Raw genomic sequence first — 27,944 nt, 5'->3', positions numbered from 1 at the left:
TGATTCTGTAGTTCGTCACCACATGAAGCATACTCAACATATGAAAATGTATGAGTTCATGTATTATGCTGCTGTAGTCTTGCCATTGTAATCTAAGTCTCTCATTTAAAAAGAAGTAAAATGTTTGCCAACGTAGCTAATGAAATACCCAAATGTTTAATTTAGTTCCTGGTGAAATGGCATTTTGGTCATCCACTGCTTTAACTGAATCATCATAGTAATTACCTGACTCATATTCATTTATATTTTCACTTAATAAAAGCCTTTTAAAATAATTTACATCAAAACATCTGTTGCCTAAGATTCACCAGTTAACATTCATTTCTGCCCCACAGGACACTCTTGCTTTAAACTTTATTCAACGACCTGAAAAAAAAAAATAACAAATACACAGAGCCAAGAGCTTTTTGAGAAAAGTAATTCAATAGTTACAAAGTGATCTTACTGTTTGATTCTAGTTAAGGTGTTTTTTCCTTTAAAACATTACCCCTACAAAATAGAAGAGCTGGTTTTTACTTTCTTCTGGACATCAATACCAGTAAAATACCATGCCAATATCTCTAAGCTGGCAATGGAAAGGAAAATACCAAAAACTGAAACATTCATGAATAGAAGTATAGGTCAACTTTATGACTGAACTGCTACTTAGGAACAGTATGACCAGGCCCCCAACCAACTGCTCCAATAAAAATATCTAAGCTCATTTTCCTATCTCAAATCAAGCTGTCAATAGCATGCCCTCGGATTAGATTCATAAGACCTGATGCCTCAAAGTCGTTTAATACAAATTTCAGCCACATATCTTTCCAACCAGCATAGGGAGAATTCTACCATAAGCATATGGGAGGCTGTACCTACTTTTTAGATCAAAAATAATAATTTGAATATGATTGATTATAAGTCAATTAAGGAAACTATTCAAAATGTTAATTAAGGGATCTATTTAACCTACTGGAGAGCAAAACCGTTCCCATGACTCTATACTATGAAGTATTCCAGGGACCCAGCAGCGTACCAAATACATTCTACCTGCCCTCAACACTTTCTGAGGCTCAAAAACACAGGTGTTCTGCTCTTGGAAACGCGTTAAATTCAGAGAGTGGAAACTTTAATTCCACTGAAAAGCGAATGACTAAGTTCATCAAGGCCCACAAATGGTTCAGATGTGAAGTATAAGCTACAGAAGCTACCAGAGTATACATTCTACCATGAACAAGATGATACACTTCACCAGAGATAAAAACACCACTGCAGAGGAGGAACCAACACACTCACTACTCTTTACTGCTACAGTGACAAACAGGTGTCGAATAACAAGAAAAGTTTCCCTAAATCACAAAACAATAGCAAAATCAATTGCTCCGGTTATCAAAGGGTCTAGCGTTCAAAATTATTCCGACTGCACTTCAGCAAATTCTATCAAATACACATTTTCCCCCCATTAACAAGCTTTTGGGGCCCTTTGATGAAGCAATAAATCCAACATGTTAAAAAAAAAAGTGTGGTTAACTTTTGTGCATGAATTATCACACATCATGTTCTGATAAAATATTCAGTGTGCTGTGAAAATCTTTTTCAACCCTGTCAATGAGACTGAATCTTTCAAGCATGTAGGATTTCATATTCTTAAAAAGATGCCATATTGGTGGATATGAATGTTTCCTTCCTGTAAAATCGCACAAACAAAAAGAAAAGAAAAAAGAATCAATTATCCCATAAACAAAATAAGAAGCAACACTGAGGCCAGGTCCACTGTGGCTTTCCATTTAAAAAGCTCTAGATTGTATTAAACTGTGATGATTTCATTAAAGTAGACCTGAATGGGTTCTGGGGGTCCATCTACAGCAAACCCTGCGTGCATCCTCGCAGGAGGGTTTTGTTACTAATGGATTTGTTTCCCGAGTTCTTCATCCAATCATTTCCAAACAGATGTGACTTGGGAAGCAAAAAAGCAACACGTTCTCCGGAACGCGGAGGCTGCCCGGGCCTCCCCGCCGCCCTGTGCCCCACGCGCCTCCTGCCCGGGCGCGCTCCGCGGGTGCTGGAGCCGGCGGGATCCGTGCGCCGGTGCCGGGAGCCTGGGCGGCGGCGGGGACCCCGGGGCGGCCCGGGGCGACGCGCGGCCCCGCGGCCCCAGCACAATGCGCCGGCGGCGGGAACCGGGACCGCGCGCCCCTCCGCAGCAACTTTGCGCGGCCTCGCCCGCGGCCGCCGGGCCTCGGCCCCTCGGCTCGGTCCCCGCCGTCGCCGTCGCCGTCGCCGCCGCCAGCCGCCCGCTGCCCCGGCCCCGCGCGGCCGCCCCTCACCGTTGCAGAACTGGAGCAGCGAGGACGTGTCGTACAGGCTGCTGTAGCTGGAGAAGCCGTCCTCCATGCTGAGGCCGCCGGGCCGCGCCCGCTCCCCGGCCGGGCCGCGCCGCCGCCGCTCACCACACACTGAGCCGAGCCCGACCGCGACCGGCGCTGGCGCTGGGGCCGGCCCTGCTGTGGCGGCTGCTGCTGCCGGTTACCATGGCAACCCCGGGCCCGCCGCCGCCGCGCGAGCCCAGCGCCCGCTCCGCCCGCGAGGGGGCGGCCTCGGCGGCCGCGGGGCCTGGGCCGGGAGGGGGACGTGGCGGGGCGGGGCCGAGCCTCGCGGCGCCCGCGGCCTCTTCCCCCGCGGGGAGTGCGGCCCGGGCAGCCTGCGTGCTACGGGACGCCTCTGCCGCCCGCCGTGCCCTCGGCCAGGCCCCGCCTCCGCGCTCGGGGGCCCAGAGGCTGCGGGAGGCCCTTGAGGGGGCGCGGGGACAAAGCGGCGCTGGGAGAGAGCGGGCCTGGGGGGGCCGGGCTGACCTCCGTCGCGGACGCCCAGGCCCACCCGCCCCCGACGCGCTGTTCCCGCGTCCGCGGGCAGCGCCACCACCAAACATGGACAACGCGCCCGCGCGTTTCGGCCGTTTCCACGCCGCGGCTCCCTGCGGGCCACATCCGACCGGCGCGCCCCTGGGTCTGCACGTTCTTCCGCGGCAGCAAGGCCCTCACTGAGAAGCAGCACAGGACCGGCAAGTCCGCTCGAACCTTCGAACCTTCTCTCACACTGGGGCAGAGAGGCCATCCTCGCACCAGGCTGGAAGTCCGCCGCGCTGAGGACAGGACGCAGCTGAAACATCGCTCTGTGGTTTCCCTACGGTCGGCCCCTGGGATACAGATCTGTCACATTACAGGCTTGTTAACTCGCTACAGGACTAAGGAAATCAATTTATTCTACATCAGAAAGAGACCAAGAGTTAGGGGAAAGACAGCGCAGTAGGAGAAACACACAGATCCATGAGTTTGTAACTTTGCCAGCCTGTACACATATAAATACAGTTAATGGTTTGCATTTTATACCCATGGCTTGAAGTAGGTAAAGATGCTCCAAATAACAAGTGGGGAAGCAAGAAATTAGAATATATAAAATGGATGATCTTTCCCAAGAGTGGGCTTGGTCCCAAAGACACTGCAGAACGTTAACACTTCCTGCTGCATAATAGTCATTATACAGTTCCATGCAAAATTCTGAAATTGTAGGTACTATCTTGTGCAGGTTGAACACAGTAGGTGAAATAAGAAGTGAATAATACGTTAGAGTTAGGGAAACTCCTAGGCCTCGCTGGGGTCACAGGCTTGTCCTTCCGAAGCCCAGTTTGGACATCGGTAGATGGCAGGTCAGGGACAGGCTCTGTCACTCTGTGTGTGGCACAGTTAGCACGTGGGTTAGTAAGGACTAGTGCTACATGCTGTGGGCAGAGGGGGAAGTTTAAGACCTTATCCCTGTCCTAGCAGGATTATTAATGGGGAATTTGCATTGTGGGTGGAGGCCGAAGGGCCACAGGTGCCGCGGGTTTGACTGTGACTGGGTGGATGAAGGACAGCTGGCAGGAGAGTGCTAGTGAGGAAAGAAGGAACAGTGCCTGCAGACATTGTGCAGATAAGCTGGAAATAAGACTGGCCTGAGGGCAAGGGGCCAGGTGAGAGGGACCCCAAGAGCTGCAGAGGAGCCTGAACCAGACCCGGTGGGACGCGTGGAGGGTTCACACAGGCAGGCCACTGATGAGAGCTGTCTTAGGGAGTGGCCTGTTGCTGGAACAGCCCAGGATGTCTGCAGTGCTCCAGAAATGAGGCTCCAAGGTCCCGCCAGAGGGAAGTTGCTATAGGACCATACAGCTGGAAAGACAGGAAGGTCAAGCGAGGACAGCGAAACCTCCAATTAGAAGTGCCCTGTAGCAACTGGAGAGAAAGAATTGAGATTTGGGAGTTGTCAGCAAAGGGGTTGTAAATGATGTCTCTAAAGAAGAGAATGGAAAATTGGAAAGGGGCTGGGGCACAGCCTCCACAAAGGAGAGGGAAGGAATGGTCTGAGAGGCAGGAGAAGCAGCAGAGGACATTGTCTCCCACAGAAAGCTTCCAGTGGGAATTTTCACAGGGTTCTCCGCAGGAAGGCTCAAGAAGGTTGAGGCCGGGGTAAGGCCCTTCTGTCTGGTGGCAGAGGGCTCCCAGGTGACATGGAGCACCCTGGTGAGAAAATAGGTCGCTGGATATCAAAGGGAAAAGACATGTACATGCATTTTAGAACACTTTGGCAGGAAAGCCAATCGTGGTGGCTCATGCCTGTAATTCCAGTATTTTGGGAGGCCAAAGTGGTTGGATCAGTTGAGTCCAGGAGTTCAAGACCAGCCTGGGCAACATGGGAAACCCTGTCTCTACAAAATAAATACAAAAAAAAAAAAAAAAAAAAAAATTAGCTAGACATGGTGGTGCACACCTATGGTCCAGCTGTTTGGGAAGCTGAAGTGGGAGAATCACCTGTGCTCAGCAGGTGGCGGTTGCAGTGAGCCAACATCATGCCACTGCACTCCAGCCTAGATGACAGAATAAGACCTGTCACAAAAAAAAAAAAAAGAAAAAAAAAGAAAAGAAAAAACTTTGGCAGGGAAAGGAAATTGGGGGCAAAGGGGGCAAAGATAGTTGGCAGAAGGCCAGATAAAGGATCCCCTTGCCCCCTCAGGCACAGGTGGGTTCTCTGCCTCTCTAAAGCAAGAGGCAGGTGCTATGGAGAAGAGGCTTTCAGAGGGTGAGGCTTAACACCCAGGTACACCTTTCATCCTCCTCATTTCACATCTTCCCTCTGTCTATTCCAGTCTTCACGCTCTCTCTACTCCACTTTGCAGTTTTATACTTTATGATACGTTGGATAATTACCACAAAAAGCCGAGGTGTAGCATTTCTGAACTTGAAGTAATTATCATGAATGATTAGAAGATGGTTTTCTTAAAGCCAGGTATAGGGGTGTGTGCGTCTAGTCCTAGTTATTTGGGAGGCTGAGGTGAGAGGATCACTTGAGCCCGGGAGGTTGAGGTGGCAGTGAGCTATGATTGCACCACCACACTCCTACAGTGCAGCCTGGGCAAAGCCCGTCTCCAGCCTGGGCAACAGAGTGAGACCTCATCTCAAAAAGAAAAAGAAAATGTTAGCATTCCTGATGTTTAATGTTATGGTATTTGGTGACCACAATTGAGACATGGTAAAAGAGACATCTGTTTAAAAGTTCAGCTGCAAAATTGAGCTGGAGATTTTCTTAAGAGATATTATTTCCACTAGAGTAAAGTTACAAATAAGACAATTAAGAACTCATTCCACTTTCTTTTGAGATGATAAAGATCACTATTACTCTCTTAACCTAGAGTATTACACAGCTATGTTTTTCCCGCAATGGTAAAATCTTACTCTAAAAAAAAAGCTAAATTTAGAATAATTACAATGATATTCATGTTAAGTCAATTAGGTATAATCTACACAGCATTAAAAAAGATCTATGGAGAAAGTTCAAGAAAAATCTCTGAAAACTTAATTTATAATGTGTGATGTTTTTGCCTAAACATTTTAACAGACTGATATTCCATGCCATTGTGAGATAATTTATAGCCTGGCCCCAAAAATGTTGTCATTGTAATAAATGATGTGCACTCTCTAGGACGATATAACCACAGTGTTCAGTGGAATTAATAGCAGTATTTATACAGCGTGTGAAAAAGAGAAAGGAAAGTGAAAGCTCTGTAGCCTTTATTCATAGAGAAGCCATTTTTAAAAATCACCCAGAAATGTGCAGCCTTGTGCATCTATTGTTTAATCTGACACTCTTCCCAAAACAGTTACACAGTGCAAGCCTATGCCTGGGGGTGGGGATGTATCTCGTAGAGCACAGTGCTTTCCAAACCGAAGGGGACTGTGAGGTCAATTAAAGAGTCATAATTGGCACGTTTTAAAATGAAATAGAGGCTCATGCCTGTGATTCCAGCATTTTGGGAAGCCAAGGTGGGTGGATCACCTGAGGTCAGGAGTTCAAGACCAGCCTGGCCAACATGGTGAAACCCCGTCTCTACTAAAAATACAAAAATCAGCCAGGCGTGGTGGTGGACACTTGTAGTCCCAGCTACTGAGGAGGCTGAGGCACAAGAGTTGCTTGCACCCAGGAGGTAGAGATCGTACCACTACACTCTAACCTAGATAACAGAGGGAGATGCTGTCTCAAAGAACAAAAAAGGAAAAAACAAAAAAGAAAGCAATAGAAAATTCCACTTCTAGGTTCTTAAAAGAGTTGAAAGCAGGGACTTGGACAGATATTTGTATACCCACGTTCATAGCAGCATTATTCACAATAGCCAAAAGGTGAGAGCAACCTGAGTATCTACTGATGGATGAATGCTTAAACAAAATGGTCCGTCCATACGGTGGAACCTTATTTCATCCTAAAAGGGAAGGGGATTCTGACACATGCTACTACATGGATGACCTTGCAAGACACTATGTGGTGTGAAATAAGCCAGTCCCCAAAAGCACAAATAGTCTATGACTCCACTTACATGAAGTGCCTAGGGTTGCCAAAGTCACAGAGACAGAAAGTGGAATGGTGGCTGCCCGGGACTATGGGGAGGGAGGAATGGGAGGCAAGTGCTTAATGGGGGTGGAGTTTCAGTTTGGAATGATGAAAAAGTTCTGCAGATGAATGGTGGTGTCGGTAGCAGAACAATGTGAATATGCTCATGCTTTATAATTGTGCACTTAAAAGTGGTTACAATGGTAACTTGTCATGTGTGCACACACACACACGCACACACACACATTAGAGAGGTATTTTACAGTTCCCTATGTCACCCAGGGTAGAGTGCAGTGACTATTCACAAATGCAATCAGAGCACACTACAACCTCCAACTCCTGGCTCAAACGATCCTCCCTCCTCAGCCTCCCAAGCAGCTGAAACTACAGGCGCACACCACCATGCCTGGCTGTTGCGTATGTTCTAACACAGTTTTTAGCATGAAATGGAATAGAGAATATCAGAGTGCATTGGGCATAACAAGAATGAGTATTTGCACTGGAAACATTGGTCTTTACTTAAAATGTATCTACATGTGCTGAGTTGTGATATATAATACAAGGCATTTCTTCTTGAAGGTCATAGTCACAGTCTAAGAGACTTTCGGACATACAATAATCATACAGATAGATGTATAAATACAAATTATAAGCACCAAGGAACAAAGCTAGGAGGAAGGATTTCAGATTATTCCTGAGGGTCTGAACTGGACTGAAGAGGAAAAGAAGCTACCAGAACAGCCATGGCAGAGCAAGGGGCAGCCACGTCAGGCAAACTGTGGCAGGAGATGAGGAGGTCTGCTTGCATGGGGCATTGGAGATCCTGTCAGGGGCTTCTGATTTTACTCTAAGAGCAGAGAAAGTTGACCTTCAGTTTATATCATGGGTTGAATTGTGTCTTCCACAAAATTAATCTGTTGAAGTCCTAACCCCCAGGACCTCAGGAGGTTTCCTTACTTGAAGATGGGGTCTTTACAGAAGTAATCAAGTTAAAATGAGGGCATTAGGCTGGAGCAGAACCCAGTAGGACTGGTGTCCTTCTAAGAAGGGGAAATTTGGACGGAGCTACACACAGAGGGAAGATACAGTGAAAACACAGGGAGAAGGCAGCCACCAGCGAGCCAAGGAGAGGGGTCACAGAAAAATCCAGCCCTGCCCACTCTTGGCTCTAGCCTCCAGAACCATGAGAAAATAAAGTTCTGCTGCTTCAGTCTCCAGTTTGTGGCACATTCTTAAGGGAGTCCGAGAAGATCAATACAGTTAGTATAGAAATCTCAGAGACAAGCCGGGTGCAGTGGATCATGCATGTAATCTCAACACTTTGGGAGGATGAGGCAGGGGGATCAACTGAGGTCAGGAGTACAATACCAGCTTGGCCAACATGTTGAAACCCCATCTCTACTAAAAATACAAATATTAGATGGGCATGGTGGCAGGTGCCTGTAATCCCAGCTACTTGGGAGGCTGAGGCAGGAGAATCACTTGAACCTGGGAGGCGGAGGTTGCAGTGAGCTAAAATCACATCACTGCATTCCACCCTGGGCAACAGAGCGAGGCTGTGTCTCAAAAAAAAAAAAAAAAAAAAAAGGGAATCTCAGAGTCAAGAATTAGCTATTCCACAGATGTAGCACCATTCACTACTGATATTAAAATATAAAATATAGCTTCTCATGATAAAATCGTTACTCCACAAAGTGAGAGGAAATCACTGATTCTAACAACTGTAAGGGAACATTCAACTCTGTGGCCTCCAACCCGCTTGCTGATGCAGCTGTCCTTTCTATAACATCCCAGACAAATGGTCATTCTGCCCCTTTCAGATCTGAAGCACTCCAATTATTAAAAAGATCATTGTTTATTTTTATCCCAAATTGCACTTGCCAAAGCATTCTTCACCAATCCTACTTTTGTCTGGTCAATTTCATCTCCCTGTCTTCTGCTTCTGGCTTCTATCTCCTCTGGAACATTGCAACAGTAGCCTGTGTCCTGGTTTACCCAGTCTGGCCTCATTACTCCAGGGTTAACTTACCCAAAGAGGCACTAACTGATGTCCTTTTGTTCTCTGCTGCCTACCATATTAAGTGCAAACATCTTGGCATGGACTTCAATCTGTCTGCGTTCCTGCTGCAAATGCCGTCTTTGGCATTCAACATACCCCTGCCCCACCGTGCTCTCTAAAAACTCCTCTTCACAACTCTCAGAGGTGCTGTGCACTTGAAGGCTTTGAACTCTGGCCAGTGCTGTGCCCTAGGTCTGAGTGCCCACCTCCCCTGCCCGCCAGGGTAGGAGCTGCCCTGTCAGCAGGGCCTTTGCAGTCATGAGCACATCTGCCCTTGTGCCAATCTGCTTTGCCTTGTGGGAACTTGTGTACAAATCTGTCTCTCCTGGGAAATCATATGCCCCTAATGCCCATCATGCTTGACACAAGTTTGAATGTAGTTGGCAGTGAGTAAATGCTGAGTGAACAAATGAACACTGGACAAAAGTGGTGGCCCATTGTACATGATAGGCTTTCAAATGCCTGGAAGAGAACAGGAGAACGCACATCTTCTCCAGGGCGACATTCTCCATTTCCTCCCTGTCCACCATGTGACATTGTTTCTAGACCCCTTGTCTGGAGAGATCTCCATCCCACCCAACCAGATCCTTTTATCCTGAATCCTGAAATTCAGGTACCCAGAACTTCATACAGTAACCTCAGAGGTCTGACCTGGGTGGCATTTCCCTTTAGTAGTTTGAATATTATGATTCTATTAATGCAACTAAACCTTGTATTGATTTTTTTTTTTTTTTGAGCAGCCAGGATGTAGACCGTAGGCTCCAGGTTCAACTTCCAGTCAATTATAAACCTATCAGCCTTTTAAAAATGAACTGCTATTGGATCTTCTCCATCCTGTATGAGCTAATTGATTTTTTTAAAAAAACTTGAGTGACAAGATTTATCTTTAGTCTTGTTAAATGCCATTTTATTGGCTTCTATCCATTCTTTTAGCCAACCAAAATCTTTTAAACTCTTAAATCTGGCATTGTGATAGCAGTGAATGTGCCATCGTGCACCCCTCAATGTCTCCTTTGTTCTTATAATTGATAATCAGGTTAGCTGGGCAGGAGGGGCACAGAGTCCTGTGTATGGCACTGGATGCCTCCCCAGCCACGTCTCTATCGATCTGTTTCTCAGAGCTTTGGAAACGCCTGTTCAACTAAAAATGAAATCAGCCCACGCATTCATTCACCTAACCTACTTTCTTCTTCACTGTCCACAGGATTTTATGAAGGAGCCGCTCCATTGCTTTGTAAATCCAGTCTGGTAACACAGGAAGAGAGGGAATGAGGTTGGTTTGGCTTTTAGGCACCACTTTTCCTTCCAAGTGTTTACACACTAGCTCTTCAAAGATCTGTGAAAATTTTTCCTCAGAACCAATATTAACAGCAAATGTATCATCTGCATTTTCCAGAATCCAACTTTTTCTGCTTTTTGGAAAATTATGACCTTTTTTCCCTTCCCAGTTTTCTGCAACTCCCATCTGGCAAAATTTGAGGTGGCTTGCTGAGGCCTGGAGAATGTATTCATGGTAACTGAACAGTCTCTTGCCATCTTAGGCTCTTGGCAATTTCTCCCCAGGGATGTTTCTTCTATCCCTTCCAGTGTTAAGATTACTCTCTTTATTAGAGAATAAGGAGGCTGGGCATGGTGGCTCATGCCTGTAATCCCAGGACTTTGTGAGGCGGAGGCCGGTGATCACCTGAGGTCAGGAGTTTGAGACCAGCCTGGCCAACATGGCGAAACCTCATCTCTACTAAAAATACAAAATTAGCCATGTGTGGTGGCGTGTACCTGTAATCCCAGCTACTCGGGAGACTGCGGCAGGAGAATTGCTTGAATCTAGGAGGCAGAGGTTGCAGTGAGCTGAGATCGCACCATTTGCACTGCAGCCTGGGCAACAAGACTAAAACTTCATCTGGAAAAAAAAAAAAAAATGAAAGAAAAGGGAGCCTGCAGAGTGAAGTCCTAACCACACAGACTGGCTTTCAGGGTCCTTCATGGCTTCCCTAGTTCCTCCGGTTCATATGTCTTCGGCCCCTATCAATCCCCTCTGCTTTTCATTTCCCAAACACCCCACAATTGTCTGCTCTTGAGGCTTTGCTTGTGAGATTCCTGCTGTGGGAAATGTCTTTCCACTCAGTTTGTGAGCTCCCTGGCCATGCCGCTGGTTGGGAGCCTCACATAGGGATGGAGTACTACAGCTTATCTTACGAAGGCGAGACAGCGTTAGCCTGGTGAACCCAGCTCTGTGTCTTCGCATGTATCATGGGGCCTGGATGGGCTGGGATGGGGGAGAGGCACTGGCCAAGAAACAGCACTATGTGATAAAGACAGCCTTATCAAGGGCCTCTCCAGCTTCATTATCCTATTACAGAATGTCAACACCGCAGAATCATGAACTTCAGAGCCTTTCACAGATAATTTAATAGGCCAAATTGGTATGACAACTCTGTTATCTAAGAAACCCAGTAGGCTATTTACCGAAAGTGTTCCTAATGATTTGACTCCATTAAAAGAGTACATATTTTCAAGTATCTGAAGCAGAAAATTAAAAGAAATATTTGCTTGATTTATTCTATTTTAAATGTCCCTGGGTGCGGTGGCTCACATCTGTAATCCCAGCACTTTGGGAAGCCGAGGCGGGTGGATCACAGGGTCAGGAGTTTGAGACCAGCCTGGCCAACATGGTGAAACCCCGTCCCTACTAAAAATACAAAAAAATTAGCCAGTTGTGGTGGTGGGCGCAGGTAATCCCAGCTACTTGGGAGGCTGAAGCAGGAGAATTGCTTGAACCCGGGAGGCAGAGGTTGCAGTGAGCCGAGATCGCGACACTGCACTCAAGCCTGGGTGACAGAGCAAGACTCCGTCTCAAAAAAAAAAAAGTCCTTGCAGGCCAGGCACAGTGGTTGACACATGTTATTCCAGCACTTTGGGAAGCCAAGGTGGGTGGATCCCTTGAGACCAGCCTGGGCAACATGGGAAACCCTGTCTCTACAAAAAATACAAAAATTAGCCAAGTGTGGTGGGATGTCCCTGTAGTCCCAGCTACTCAGAAGGCTGAAAGGTGGGAAGATTGCTTGAGCCAGAGAGGTCAAATTTACAGTGAGCCGTGATCATGCCACTGTACTCCAGCCTGGGAGACAGAGCGAGAGCCTGTCTTAAAAAAAAAAAAAAAAAAAAAAAAAAAAGGCAAGGAAAAGTCCTTACATTTAGGAAGCTTGATGTTATAATTGTCTCTAATTCATATAAAACTGCAGGCACCACAGTAGATTGCAAATGAATTTCCAGCTGCAGCATCTCTACCAGTTGATGGGATTGGCAGGGCATTTTGTTTGTTCACCCCATCATGTTGCCTGTAAGGTTTTATGGCAGTTCCTGGTATGCTACCGACTAACCACAGAGGAAATAAGCTAATATTAGAGCAACCACTGATCCCAGTGGGCCTGGGACAGCCAGGTTTAGGCCTTTATCCTGGGTGCTCATTAATAGTACTCCTTTGGGTGGGGCTGGGCGCAGTAGCTCAACGTCTGTAATCCCAGAACTTTAGGAAGCCGAGGTGGGTGAATCATGAGGTCAGGAGATCTAGCACATCCTGGTCAACATGGTGAAATGCCATCTCTACTAAAAATACAAAAATTAGCCGGTGTGGTGGTGCTCACCTGTAGTCCCAGCTACTTGGGAGGCTGAGGCAGGAGAATCTCTTAAACCCAGGAGGCAGAGGTTGCAGTGAGCCGAGACTGCACCACTGCAGTCCAGCCTGGGTGACAGAGCAAGACTCTGTCTCAAAAAAAAAAAAAAAAAAAAAAAAAAAAAAAAAAAAGTACCCCTGGACTCTGTATTCTGGTTTGGATGATAAATTGTATAGTCATCCTAGTTAATAAAGAAAGATTCTAAATCTTTCCACAGTGTGCATTGAAAGAAGATTATCTAGATTGATACAGGTTATGCTTCAAATGCAATCATAAGCTGCCTTACAATATCAAAGTTGCAAGAGATAAAGAGAAGTTGCCAGAAATCTGGATTTGTAGCAGGAAAGTCCAAAGGAAAGTCGCATTACTGAGGCTCGCCTGGCCCCTGCCATCAGCTCCTTCACAGGCTTTCCCACCCTGCTGTTCTGGAGATGCCGTACCTGTTCCTAATTAACGGAGGGTTCGGGAACTCTTGCTCATATTTTTGCCATGGTCTCAGGACTCCAGCTACACCGGAGAGTCGGGCAAAGGTCCTCAGTGTCTTTCTGGAAGTCAACTCGATAAGAAGTTGCTCCCCACCCCGCCCAGGCTTGCTCACCTGTTGCTGAGAGCTGACCCTGGGCTCACACATTTTCCCACACTGATGCCACTGCTGCACCAGGAACAGGAGACACAACAGGAAATAATGCACCATCCCACGCCCGAGAGCCTCACAGCCCAGAGGGGAGAAAACACGCGGCAGGTCACACTCACACAGGCTCAGTCACCGTCAGGCGCCAACTCCAGTCCCTGCTGCACACCTAGCTGGCACTGCCTCCACCTTGCATGTAAGGAAACACCCTCGGGCCAGAGGCACAGGGGCCTGGCCTGGGCTCACAGTGTTGGTAAATGGTAGAGCTGGGATTTAAATCCAGTCCTTCCAGGCCCAAACCCTCACTTTTCTGCTTTGAGCAGCCACCTCTTCAACAGAAGACAGAATAAGAGAGAGCTGGTGGGGGTAGAGGGGTGGGAGAAGGAAGGAGGGGGAAGGCCTGATTCTACTCAAGCATGCAAGTGGACACCCTGGCTGGAGACAGGTAGGAATAATGGTACCCTACGATAGCGTGGGGCCACGGGCCTTGTGCTGTGGGTTCAGCTGTGCTTGCCCCACAAGGCATATTTGGAAAGTGTTTGCTGCTTGGAGTTGGGACAGATAGACACATGGGGATTACCAAACCCCCAGGGGCTGGGGCGGATGGAGGAGTCCAGAAGTCAAAAGGTGGGGGGCATAGCTCCAGCCTCAATGGGTCTGGGAGCTGAGAGGTGTGGAGAGGAGGCAGGAAAGAGCTAGAAATGCATACTCAGTATACATGGGAACGGACAAGACATCCAGCTCTGTTAACATCCAAGAGGGGACAGGGAGCTCAGACTGAAGGCACCCAGCCCCGCTGCAGTGAGCCTGGGACCCTGCACTAATGCGCTGGGCTTGGACTATGGGCAATAGGAGCTTGTTGGAAGCCACACAGTTAGGGCTGTGCTTCAGGAAGATGGATGGGAAGTGCGCGCACCTGGGCCAGGGGACACGAGGCATGAAGACACATTGCTGGAAGGTTCCAGGTGAGGTGGTGTGAGCCTGGGTTGGGCTGGCAGCCATCCTCCCAGCCATGAGGTGGGCAGCTGGCCCACCAGACCACAGCACTGATGCAAAAGAAGCCAAGGGAGGATCTGGGGTCCAGGGGGCAGGAGTGGTGGGCTGGGGATCAGGAAGAGAAGTGAGTGCAGGGGGAAGGCACGGCTTTGGCAGTGAGGATGGCATGCAGCACGGGGGGCACCACCGGTAAGCAGGGGCAGGGCCTTAGGGCCAGAGCTGGCCAGGACACAGGTGGCTGGGGAGGAGAAAGGCACTGGGAAACCCACCTGAGCGGGTGGTGTCAGGAGCAGAAGAACTGAGCACGCTTGATGGAAAGAGGAAAGAATCAGAGGAAAGGAAGCTGGGGACTAGTCAAGGAGAAGGGAGGTGGCCAGTGCAACAGGCGTCCGTCCAGAGGACTGAGCTGGACCCAAGCAGTATACGGGGGCGGGGGCAGGTGGCCTTGGAAAGAAGGAGAGATGCTTCATCAGCCGGGAGAGGAAGGTTAAAGGATGAGGTGGATGAAATACCATAGGAAATGTGAGCCTTCAACCGTTCATTGAACAAACACAGTCAGATGTTGCTCAACGATGGGATACGTTATAAGAACTTTGATGTTAGATCGGAGCATCGCAGAGTGCACTTACAGAAGCCCAGATGGTACAGCCCACTACACACTTAGGCTACATGGTATAGCCCATTGCTCCCAGGCTGCAACCTGCACGGCAGGTTACTGTACTGAATATTACAGGTAACTATGATACAATGGTAAGTATTCGTGAATGCCAGCATCTACACAGAGAAAAGGTGTACTAAAAATACAGTGTCATGACCTTACAGAGCCACCATCACACGTGCAGTCCGTCACTGACGCACTTGTCATGATGCGGCACCCGACCACTTGTTGGCAACATAAGCATCCGTGTTGACAGGCAGCTCTATCAGTGACTTTCCAGGGAAAGGCGGTAGCTGGAGTATTGAGTTTGTCTCCACGTTCTACTGAAACTCCTCATACCCACAGGATAGAGAGGATGGAAGAGAACCTCTATACAACTTCAAACTGGAAAATAGGAAAAGGGGAGGTACCGTCTCATCTGCTCTAGACAAGCTGAACTCAAAGCCAGCAAGGGTGGGCAGCCAAGGAACAATGTACTCCCCCACCGAGAGCCCTCAATGGCTTAGGAATGGGCAGGACCAGGTACCTCTTGCAGTGGGGACACAAGAGGGTCTGCTTAAGAAACTGCTATGGACTGAACTGTGCTCCCCTCCAAAATCATACACTGAAAACCCAACCCCCAAAGTGACTGTATTTAGAGATGGGGCCTTTAGGAAGTAATTATGGTTAAATGAGGCCTTAAGGGTGAGGCCCTGATCTGATAGAATTGATGACCTTATAAAAAGGGAGAGAGTTATAACTCTTACTTCTCTCTGCCATGTGAGGACACAGCAAGAAGGTGGCAGTCTGCAAGCCAGGAAGAGAGCCCTCACCAGGATCCAACCATGCTGGTACCCTGACTAGACTTCAAGCCTCCAGAACAGTGAGGAATAAATATCTGTTGTTTGAGCCACCCAGTCTGTGGTATTTTGCTATGGCAACCCCAGGTGACTTAGACAGAAGCAGATAGATTCCTCCCCAGTCTCCTTTCTCTCCCTGCAGAAGATTGGAGGTTCAATCTGTAAAACAGGTGAACCAAGGGGTTCTCTGCACAAAGGGATACCAGAGGGGATGGGCAGCATCCTGAAGATGGCAAAGAAATGATAGCGTGATGCTGAATGATGAGACCTCACCCCAGCCTTTTCCCACCCTCAGCTCCCAGAATATTGGAAGCCAGGGGGCCACTGTCCAGGCAAGAGCGTGTAAGGACCTTCTTTAGGGAATATGGCAAAGTCTTGTGGAAAGACCTAGAGGTTGGGCAGGTTGGGAAACAGAGTGAAGTTCACCTGTTGACAAGTCTCATCTATAAACTCAGGGCTTGCAGGTAGTGTGTGAATGTCCCCCTTTAATATTTGACTGGAGTGCCAAGAATCTGAATGTTTAAGAAAATATAAAAGTAACAAAAATGACAGAGTGAGGGGATATGAGGAAACAGACAACAGAGAGCAGGAGGAAATAAAACTTTATATACTCAGAGGTCAAAGTTACTACATCCAAAAAACAAGAGAAGAATGCTATTTATAAAATTAGATGAGTAAAAAGTCTTTGAAAATTAAAAATATGGCCATAGAAATAAAATCCCCGCAGAAATATCTACTGATACAGTTGAATAAATCTCCCAGAAAAATAGAATAAAAAAGACAAAGCTACATAGAATATAGGAGGAAGAAAATGGGATATCACACTGGGAAGTTCAGCATCTGAATAACAGGTTTCAGGAAGAGAAAATGAAGAAAATAGGAAGGGAAGTCATCAAAGAAATAATTCAAGAAAATTTTCCAAAGCAAAGAAACATGAATTTCTAGATTGAAAGAGGCTACTGAGTGCCCAGCACAATGGAGGGAAAAAAATGCCATGACCAAATGTTATTTATACCCACCAAATATTATATCCACCAGATGTTATAGGCACCAAATGTTTTATAACATCGGGAATACAAAAACATTCAAAAAGCTTCCGGAGAGAAACAACAGTCACTTCAGACAAAGAATTAAGAATTAAAATAACATTAGATTTCTAAACAGTAATGATATGAGCTAGAAGACCAACAGATAAATGCAAAAAAATACATTTTTGAGAGAAAAATTATTTTAACCTGTTAAAATAAGTAAAGACCCAGACACACCATGAAATCGTGTGTGCAAGTGGAATAAAGACATTTCTAGTCACACAAGATCTCAAAAGCCTAGCTCTTCTGTGCCTCCTTTCTCAGAAAACTGCTGCAGGATGTGCTCCACCAAAATGAGGGAGTTGCCAAGAAAGATGGCATGGGATTCAAAAAACAAGGAATCAACACAGGAGAGAAGTGAAAGGAATCCCCAGGAAGTAGATGGAAAGTAACAATCATGCCAACAGCCAGCCAGTCCAGACTGCAGAGGGAGAAAAGAGGCTCTGGAGAAATGCCACCAAGAAGATGAAATCAGAAGCTGTCAGAAAGAGATTTACATAGAAGGCAGAATAGTTGGGGATGACTTAGTGAATGATACACAGGATATAGGAGACAATTATTTATTCCAGGAAAAACAAAAAATTGTATAAGAAAGGAAACTCAATTATACAATATGGCTTAACTTTGAGTAGTGTTTCATAGTCATAGTAACATAAACACACACTGGCCAAATTTAAAAATTCTGACATGACTATATTAGGAAGAGGAAGAGTATATATCCACATGTGAGAGTGAGCGATGTGAGTGAGAACTAAATCTTCATCTTCCTGGAGGGACATTAACAAATTGAAAAATGCCTGACCCAGACCTTTTCAAATTGGTGCTTTTCATATTGGTGGTTCATGCCTGCAATCCCAACACTTTAGAAGGCTGAGGCAGTTGAGCCTAGGAGTTTGAGACCAGCCTGGGCAACATAGTGAGACCCTGTCTCTACAAAAATTAATAATAAGGCAAAAATTAGCCAAACATGGTTGTGTGTGCCTGTAGTCTCAGCTGCTCAGGAGGCTGAAGGGAGAGGATTGCTTGAGCCACGGTGGGGTCGGGGAGTGGGGGCGGTGTTGAGGCTTCAGTAAGCCTCAATTTGGGCAACAGAGCATGACCCTGTTTCAAAACAAAAAACAAAACAAAACAAACCCCCCAGAAAAATGCTTTGACTTGAACAATCAGGAAGTAGCAGTATAAAGTAGCAGTATATGCATGTTATTTCAAGAAAGGTAAAGTGGCCAGGCGTGGTGGCTAACACCTGTAATCCCAACACTTCGGGAGGGCGAGGCAGGCTGATTTCTTGAGGTCAGGAGTTTGAGACCAGCCTGGCCAATATGGTGAAACCCCATCTCTACTAAAAATACAAAAATTAGCTGGGCGTGGTGGCAGATGCCTGTAATCCCAGCTACTCGAGAGGCTGAGGCAGGAGAATCACTTGAACCCGGGAGGCAGAGGTTGCAGTGAGCCAGAATCGCACCACTGCACTCCAGCCTGGGCGACAGAGTGACACTCCTCCCAAAAAAAACAAAAAGAGAGAGAGGTAAAGGCATACCAAAAGGCAAGGAAGTGGCAACTGCTTCTGGGAGGTGGGAAGAATGTTAGGGGTGGCGTGGGAAATGAGGAAAGGAAACTGCAACTTTTTTGCCTTAAGCCTTGTAGAACTATTTGATTTTTTAAAGTACATGCAGTGTGTAACCAATACATTTAAATTAAGTTTAAAATCATGTACATTTTAATCTAACTTCTTGAGCTTCCATTTATTTATTTGTTCTTCATTCATTCATTCATTCATTCAACAAACATTTGCTGTGAGTCTGTGGGTTGACTGCAGGGACAGCTGAAAAGGAAATCTCAATTCCTGCTCAGAAAGGACCTTTCCTTTTAATAAGAAAAACTTGAAGGAGGTTAAAGCTCTGTGTGCCCTTTACTTTGTTTTGCAAGGTAGCTGATTTTCTGAAGAACTGTCCATGCTATATCTGAAACCAACTCAAGGTCTTGGGACAACAGTGGCTGAAGCTTATGATTTAAAGAGTTCCTATGATAAATCCATCAGGAGAAATTCCTGCACAATATAGGAATATGTAATCTATATCTTCTTACGCTGGCCACTCTGGGGAGAAATGGATGTGGCTGCAGGAAAGGTAGCCGAAGAACAAACCTGCGGGCAACATGTTATTGCCAGTTGAGAAGAGGGGAATTCACTTATGGCCAATATTACTCATGACGACGAATTAGAATTCACTTATATACTGTATACTGAGATGTGGCCCTTAATTACATTATTTTGTGTACTTTTATGGATGTCCTGTAGTGTCTAGCTATGTCCAATAAACATGATAGTAAAATCTTCAGCTGCACATCATAGGGATTCTGCACTAACTAGTTTCACAAGTGTGTGTTTGAGATGGAGTCTAGCTCTGTCACCCAGGCTGAAGTGCAGTAGTGAGATCTCAGCTTACCTGCAACCTCCACCTCCCAGGTTCAAATGATTCTTCTGCCTTAGTCTCCCAAGTAGCTGGGGTTACAGGAGCCCACCACCATGCCCAGCTAATTTTTTGCATTTTTAGTAGAGATGGGATTTCACCATATTGGCTAGGCTGATCTCTGGCTCCTGACCTCAGGCAATCCACCCGTCTTGGCCTCGCAAAGTGCTGGGATTACAGGCATAAGCCACCACACCTGAACAATTTCACAGGTTTTTATAGTTCCTCCATTTATAGCAAATACAATTACTTCTTTAAGCTTCATCTGTAAGAGCTCTGAGGAGAATCTCTCCAATATATTTAATAAATGAATGGCTGTGTTACCTGCTAAGATTTTATTTTTGCTTGTAGGCCATTTTATTGTACCACTTGAAAGCAGCAGGAAAATATTTTTAAAAGATAACCATAGTTCATGAAAAATCATGTTTTAGTTGGAAGAATATTAATAGAAACTGTATCATGAAGTTGTGCTGGGAAAATTCTCCTTTCCCTGAATACTATTTTTTGTGTCAAAACTATTAGTGTTCTTATAATGTCCTGGATGAATCTACAGAATGTTTTATTCAAAGTCCTTGAAATGCCCTTGTATTGCCATCCCCATACTGCCCTTACACAAAGGAGAGAAGAGGCTAACAAGTTACGTGCATGTCTTAGGCACGCCTTTCAAATTGGCAAAAATCATGTGAAGTACAGTATATACCACAGTCAGGAAAATGTATCTCCCACATGGTGGCCGGGTCAGTCTGCTAAAATGCAACTCTAACATAATCACTCTCCAGATCAAAAGCCCCTGGGCTCCCTGCTGCCTGGCATGAAGAGTAAACCCTGCCCAAGGGCCCACTGCAATGGTGCCAGGCCAACCTTGCTAGCGTGGGATCTGTCATGTCCGCCTGTGCCTCAGCGTACTTGCCTGTGAAGTGGACCATTTGCTGTATTCTGGGTCTGCCTCGCTCTTTCTCATTTCACATCTTGACTGTCCCTTCCCGTCGCTCCACAGTTCCCCAGTCACCACCTCTCAAGTTCATCTCAAACGCCACCATTCTGGGAGCCTGCCCTTCCCTCCCTGCCTTCTGCCCTGTCTCCCTCCTCTGAACACTTAGTGTCCAGTACTTTTCCAGGTCTGTGACAGTCCTCTGCGGCCTTGCCTCGTTCACCCACTGAGCTCTGCACTGCCTGAGAACAGAGATCGGATCCCTCCTGGATGCTGTGTGATTAGGAAACAGATTTGACGTGAAGACATGGGCTCATGCCTATTTCAGGGCTCTCATAGCTTTTCAAGAAGCCTGTGAGGCTCTGCCTCCGTGTCCTGGGCAGTGCGCCAGCAAACTGCATTCCTAATTACATAACAGTATTCGAACGCATGTCAGTATGAAAAGAGGAATAAACTCTTTTTTTTTTTTTTTTGTATTTTTTTTTTAACCAGAGAAGCTTTTTCTGATCACTGGACTACTTTCCATTTTAAGCTAATTAGTAAATTGCATTTTTGGCTCTTTAACTGGCTAGGTTAAATTTAGCTCATCTTTTCCTTAAAGTCAAGCTGTCAGTGGGTTTTGCAATTAAAATTTCCACTCTCAACTTTTGTTCTCATTCAAGAGGATGCTGGCAAGGCACTCCTCCTTCTGCCCTCCCTTCCTTCAGCTTCTCCCCTACCCGAGGCTTCACACGGACACAGAAGTTGGCTCCTTAGCCCTAGAGCTGCAGAGCACCATGAGCATGGCCCTCATCAGCAGGCAGGGCATCTGCCCAAGGATGCGGGCAGTCGCTCAGCCATGCCGCTGAGCACCCAGCCTATCCCAACGGAGCTATAGAAAATATGCAGCATCCTATGTGGCCAGGGCTAGAGCAGGGGCTTGGAGGGCCTCTGACGCCCCAAGCATGAACCCTTGAGTGGGTGGAAAACGGGGGGTCTGAACAGTCCCGGGGAGGGGCGTGGGGGAAGAAAAAAGGGTCCACTCAGGAGGCATTGAGAATGGAGCAATATGACAGAAATACTGGGCATTACAGAAGCATTTGCATCTTTTAACAATCACCATGGCCAAACCAGGGTATTCAAGCTGACTCTGGCCCCTGCCAGGCCCCAGAGCTGCCTAAGAACAATGTGGTGAGGAGCGTGAATATGGGTTAGGGTGGAGGTCACAAGGCCACCCTGTGCTGTGACCAGAGTCATTTTCGAGCCCGGGAAAGTTCCCCATGCCTAGAACCCGCTTCTCATCCCCAGGCCCTCTGCTCTTTGCTTGGAGCTCTCTGTCACCCTCCCTCCCTCGCTGTCTCCCCTGGTCCTGCCAAGGGTTCTTCTTCTGGCCCAGGCTCTTTCTGCCTACCCCCAAGGATGGTTCAGAAGTGCCCCCCACCCTTGGCCCAGTACCCCAGCCCCTCAGTAGGACAGACTGAGGGAGGGAGTCGGGGAAGATGCTCACCCAGCCGTCGAGAAGCAGAAGACAAGAGGCCAGGTCTCCCCTGTGAGAGCTGCTCAGCTGCCCCCTCTCCAAGGGGAGATGGAGAGGCAGAGGCCACTTTATGAGCAGAGCGCAGAGATCCCACTTCCCTTGTGGCCATTAAGCAAGATGGGCGGGTGATTTCCAAGAAGAGAGAAGGAGGCATCCATTATGCAGGCACTAATGAGCCTCAGGTCCCAGATCTCTCAGGACCTGGGCAGGGCTGGGGAGGGGGAGCGGCGCCCACCTCAGCCTGGCTGCTCTTCTTCCCATCCGGGCTCCTGCTTTCTGCCACAAGATCCTGTGCATCTGGGTGATGGCAAGTAGGGCAGACGGGGTGCCCCAGGGGGACAGCTGCAGTCAGTGAAATGAGCTCCGTGGCCTGGGAGTTCTGCAGAGCAGAGAGGGGATCCGGGAGCAAGGGCCTGCCTCTTTGTGGTCAGATGGCATTTTGGTGGAGAACTGCCTGGGGAAAAACTGGAAAACCCTTTTCCTCTCCCAGCAGCACGGTCCTGGGCAATGTCCACCCCTCTCTGGGCCTGACACAGGGAGATTCCGGGACCTCCTGGGATCTTCGTAGCCTGGGCTACCATGGCCCTTGCTGTGTGGGAGGCTCCCCAGTGCCTGTCTATGGAATAGTGAGGAAACCGTGGAGGGAGTTTGTCATGAGATAAAATGTATTTTAATTTTAGAACTCAGCCTCATTCTGAGATTGTTCATGTGACAGGGGTGACAAAGTGGCCTCGCTTTTATGAAATGATGGCCAGAGTAGATGATCATTACTTTTGAATGTCTTTATTTACCAAAACAAAAAGTCGGCAGCTGCAGTGTGTGTGGGGAAATGTGAGTCTGTAAATCATTGTTTCGCCCAGAAGCCTGAGCCCTGATGGACTTTGGGCTTTGGGGCATTGAGCCTCAGAGGGGTGCTGGGGGGAAAGAACAGTCAGGCACCCCATCTGTAGGAACCCGTCTGTGGGGATGGCCTGTGACCACTCTGCACCAGGATGTTCAAGATGCAAAGGCTTCTACACCGTGGGCAGGAAAGGGAGAAATTCTTGCATTTTATTCATTAGAGGGGCTCTTCCAGTCACAGCACCTGCTCCTTGTCTGTCAGGCATTAGAGCACCACGGGTCAAACCGTGGGTTGTGACCCACTAACGGGTAATAAAATCGATTTAGCAGGGACTGAGACCAGCATTGTTCAAATGAAATGTTGTGAAACATAGCAGAAAATATGAGAATTATATTAATACTATATGTAGGTATGAAATAGAATAAATATTGATTCATGAACCTTTTGCTCCATTTCTGGCACGAAGCAATAAAGTCCTAAAAGCCTCCTGCAGACAGGACAAACTCTACACAAAGTGATAAAAACAGTGCCTGGAGGGAACAAAAGTAGGCAGGTTTTGGAGCAATGTCCAAACCTAGGGAGTGGAGTCCACCCACAGAGGGTGAATTCCTCATGTTCACAGCCCTGCCCTAAGGGTGGCCCCATTTGCGGTGGTGGCACAAGGTGACCACAGCCCAGTAGAACGTCTGTTGTCTGGACAGAGGAAGCAAGAGGAGCCAACCACAGTTATTAGAGAATGGGGAGAAACCCAAGAAAAGAGATAGCCAGAGAAGGGGAACCCCAAATTTAGCGTGTAAACTCTGCCCAACTCCCAAACACACAGGTATATGAAAAGCAGTTTTCATATATGAAACACACAGGTATATGAAAAGCCAAGCCCTCGCCCACCACAAGTGTCATAAAGTTTGAAGTGTGAGTCTAATCAAGTTAATTATCTGCTGAAACAAAACCATCAGCACTCTATTAAACAATGTGACACAATCCAGAGTCCGCAACGCAGAGCAACATCCAGGATACATCTGAAATTACTCAACTTACCAAAAGCCAGGAAAATGCAACCCATTCTCCAGAAAAAGTCAATAGACACATACCAATCCTAAGATAATGCAGATATTGGAAATATTAGACAAGAACTTTAAAGTAGCTGTTATAGCAATATTCAATGAAGTAATGAAAGGTGTTGTAATAAAAAAGGCATGACATAGCCAAGAAACAGAAAATATGAAAAGGAACCAATTAGGTTTGTTTTGTTTTGTTTTTTGTTTGTTTGTTTTGTTTTCTATTCGTTAGTTTTGAGACGGGGTCTCACTCTGTCACCCAGGCCTAAGTATAGTGGCGTGATCATGGCTCACTACAGCCTCAAGCCCCCAGGCTCAAGCAATCCTCCCACCTCAGCCTCCCAGGTATCTGGGACTACAGATGCACACCACATGGATGGCTAATTTTTGTATCTTTTGTGGAGATGGGGTTTCACCATGTTGCCCAGGCAGGTCTCAAACTCCCAGGCTCCAGTGACCCACCCACCTCAGCCTCCCAAAGTGCTAGGATTCTAGGCATGAGCCATGGTGCCCAGCCTGGCAGAATTATTTATAATAGCCAAAAAATGGAAACAATCCAAATGTCCCTCAACTGACGAATGGTTAAATAAATGTGGTATATCCATGCAATGAACTGTTACTCAGTCAAATACAGGCTTCAACATGGATGAACCTTGAAAACATTGTTAAGTGAAAGAAACCACATGCAAGAGACCATAATCTCATTGAGAGGAAACATTCAGAACAGGCAAAAGCATAGAGACAGAAACTAGATTCATGGTTCCCCAGAGACTGAGGGCAAGGGAGGGTGAGGGCCAATTGCTAATGCGTATGGGGTCTCTTTTCAGGGTGCTGAAAAATATGCTTTAATAAATAAAAAGGTAAGACATCTCAGCCAATGACCCCACAAAACTCAGCATCCAGTGGGTGAGACAGATACTGATAATGATAATGTCAGTGGAAGCTGCTATAAGGAGGAGTAGGAAGGGGAAGAAATGACTGTTTCTTGAGTACCTGCTGTGTTCAGCGCCCTGTGCTCAGCATATTACATAGTTCAGTCATTCTTGTTACTCCGTCAGGTGACAGTAACATCCCTGTTTTACAAATGGAGAAAATGAGGACCAGGGAGGTAAAATAACTGAGCTAATACCATGGACTAAACATTTGTATCCTCCCAAAATTCATATGTTGAAATACTAACCCCCATTGGTGATATCTGGAGGTACAGCCTTTGGGAGGTAATTAGATCGTAAGAGTGGAACCCACATGAATGAATTCATTTCCTTAAAAGCAGACATGATCTCTCTTCATGCAGGTCAAAATAAAAGATAGATAGATAGGCATAAATTAAAAAAAAAAATACACGAGAGCTTGTTGTCTCTCTTTGGTTTTCACCATCTGAGGATACAATAAGAAGATACATCTGTGAATCAGGAAAAGAGCCCTTACCAGACAGCAGATATGTCAGTGCCTTGATCTTGGACTTCCCGGCCTCCAGAACTGTGAGCAATAAGCATCTCTTGTTTCATCTACCCAATCTATAATATTCTTTTATAGCAGCCCAAACAACAAAGACAGCGCTGATGATCATAGGACAGAGGAGGGTAATTCTTTCACCTCAGAGGAAATGGGGAGGAATGGTACAAAGGTTAAGTGTCACCAAAACCCAGTGGACAAGGAGAGAAAAGCAAAGCGAGTGAAGTAAAGGGGCAGGAACGTTTGTGAGTGGCATGTGTGGGCCGTCAGGTGACTGGAACTTGCAGGGGACAGAAGGGATTGGTGGGGAATGTGGTTGGAGGGGTGAACCAGGCCAGAGCAAGCTCAGCAGAACCCATTTCTATTCCCAGGGAAAGGATGAAAGAGGAGCAAGAATAAGGTAAGGTGGGCCTGTGGGCACTGCTTCCTGCCCGCTCCTCAGCCAGCTCCTCATGGGAATGTAGCCTTGGAGGAATTGTCCCTACATTAAATGGTGTCCTGAGAAAACCTGAGCATTAAAGGCAGGTATATCTGGAAGACATCGTGACATTTGTCCTGAGGCTAAAACCCATGTGACTGATTTCTTAAGTATGGGGCAGGTACTGCAGAGACTTGACAGTGACCATTGCCCTGAACTAGTCAGGCCTTAGAAAGAAGTGACATCAGATTGATAAACCATGGAAACTGACCTGTCTGCTCTAAATCCATGGCCTGGGGGAGAATGGAATCCCTGGAAATGGAGAGGAGCTTGTGTCCCTGCCCACTGTCGGGGAGGTCAAGATTACTCAGGGCTGGGGCCAGCACTGCCTACTGCGGACCAGCCCTGAGAGGCTGTGCGCTTCCACTTCCGGAGGGGCCACCTCCTGCTGGTGCCTATGGCGGGGGTCCTGTGACTGGAGAAAACGATCCTTGGAATGGTGCTCCCTGTCTGTGTGCTGACAGCCCAGCTCCCCGAGTGCTCAGCATCTGCTGCAAAACCTCTGGTGGGCTGACTTGGTCGAGGACATGGCCACGCTGCTCCCTTCCTGTGTCTCAGGAGAGTCACTAGCAAATGAGGGGCTCAGAGGCTGGCTGAGAAAGGAGGACCAGACAGGGGCCTTCCAGTTGGTTTCCCTACTAGGTAGAGGGGTCTGTAGTTCTTGGTAATCTCAAACCCACATCAAAACCACCAACCAAGACGAATTTGGGTCACTCTGGATCCCCAAACTACTGAGAAAAAGAATATACACGCAGGCCAGGCGTGGTGGCTCAGGCCTGTAATCCCAGCCAGCATTTTGGAAGGCCAAAAGGCGGATCACCTGAGCTCAGCAGTTTAAGACCAGCATGGCCAAATCACCTGAGGATCACCTGAGCTCAGCAGTTTAAGACCAGCAGTGAAACCCCATCTCTACTAAAAATACAAAAATTAGATGGGCATGGTGGTGGGCGCCTGTAATCCCAGCTACTCAGGAAGCTGAGGCAGGAGAATCACTTGAACCTGGGAGGCAGAGGTTACAGTGAGCCAAGATTGCACCACTGCCCTCCAGCCTGGGTGACAGAGCGAGACTCCATCTGAGAAAAAGAAAAAGCCCACAGAAGCATCCCTGGGGATTGTTGGAGTGCATCTCCTCCTTCCCTTTTCCCCAGCTGTTCTGGTGCATGTGTCACACAGTTGAAGCTCCACCCATCTTTGTGCCTGGCTAATCCCGTGCTGTCACAGATGCGGCCACTCCTGGCCCTGGGCCTGTCTGCCTTACCGCCACCTCCTCCCTTCGCTATATTCCAGCCACATGGAGTGACTGATACTTCCGAGGCAGCTCCATTAACCCCACAATCCTTCCTGCCACAGACGTCACCGCCCCAGCTCAGACGGTGGCTCCGAGAGACCCTCAGAGATCCCACCTCGCCACTCCACCATAAAGAATGAATTCCTCCCTCCTCTGGGTCACATCCAATAACAGCACACTCTTGAGAATTTCACTTAGCACGTGGCATTGTAATGACCGGATTTCCTCTGCTCTAAGACACAGCTTTTTGCTTTCAAAGCTTTCTGAAACTTTGGGATTCATCTTCCATTCAATGTGCACCTTTAGTGTGGGAACACTTCTCCCTACCCCATCTCTGGGAGAAGCTACTGGGAAGTCAAAGGAGTGACTTCAAATCAGGGTGACTCGGCCCCTTCCACCTGATTTACCCCTGTGCTCCCAGCCCAATGCAGACTGAACTTGACAAGCATTTGCTGGATCCAAATTTGAATTTGAGGATTTCTTGAGGCCAGCTCTTAGTATAGTCATGTACTCAGCAAAGTGGGGGATTCAGAATAAATATAAGGCGAAGTCTCTGTCCCCTTGAAGGTCATGGCAAAACCCCTGCCTCCTTGGAGGTGACAGATGTGTATGTGAATGAGGGGACTGCTGGGAGGTCCTGAGGACAGCACCCAGTGGTAACATAAGACAAAGCCACCTGCAACAGCACCATGGCCTGAAATAAGGGGGGCTTGTATTTGGCTTTTGTTTGTTTTTTGAAAAGGGTTTCACAATTTATAAATGTCTTGCATTTGCATTTTTAAACCGATCCCACAGAAAACCCTAATTCCCATTCTCCATCCAGTTTTACAAAGAACTGAGGCTGGGAGAGAAAGAGTCTTGCCCAACGTCAATGACTAGCAAGTGCAGGAACCAGGACCAGAGCGGCCCATGCTCCCTCTCGGCTGCAGTAAGCTCTGCTCCGTGCAGCCCAGCTCTTCTCCTTAGAACATAAACATGTAGCCCACTTTTCAGCAGAAGTCAAATCTTGCTTCCGTGAAATAAGAAGTAAACGTTGAAGTTTCTCATTGTGCCTTCTTCTCACACAGTCA

General features: G+C 47.2%; 1 protein-coding gene across 5 annotated transcripts in view; it reads right to left on the bottom strand.

Annotated features, from left to right (window-relative positions):
* EML1 (EMAP like 1) overlaps positions 1–27,944 on the bottom strand; it is a 220,703-nt gene that overhangs the window by 161,619 nt on the left and 31,140 nt on the right. Inside the window, exon 1 of one of the 5 annotated variants that reach the window (XM_074393597.1) lies at positions 2,307–2,479. The exons of 1 other annotated variant lie outside the window; for it this stretch is intronic. In XM_074393597.1, coding sequence (XP_074249698.1) covers positions 2,307–2,373 — 67 coding nt within the window. In that variant the 5' untranslated portion in view covers positions 2,374–2,479. Of the gene's footprint in view, positions 1–2,306; positions 2,480–27,944 lie in introns of those variants that run through there. 3 more of the 5 variants (XM_039469107.2, XM_039469105.2, XM_039469106.2) reach the window with 3 other exon arrangements.

This window comes from Saimiri boliviensis, chromosome 2 (genome assembly GCF_048565385.1).
Source record: "Saimiri boliviensis isolate mSaiBol1 chromosome 2, mSaiBol1.pri, whole genome shotgun sequence".
In the NCBI taxonomy this organism is placed as follows: Eukaryota; Metazoa; Chordata; class Mammalia; order Primates; family Cebidae; genus Saimiri; species Saimiri boliviensis.
This window is presented reverse-complemented; position numbering and strand designations above follow the sequence as displayed.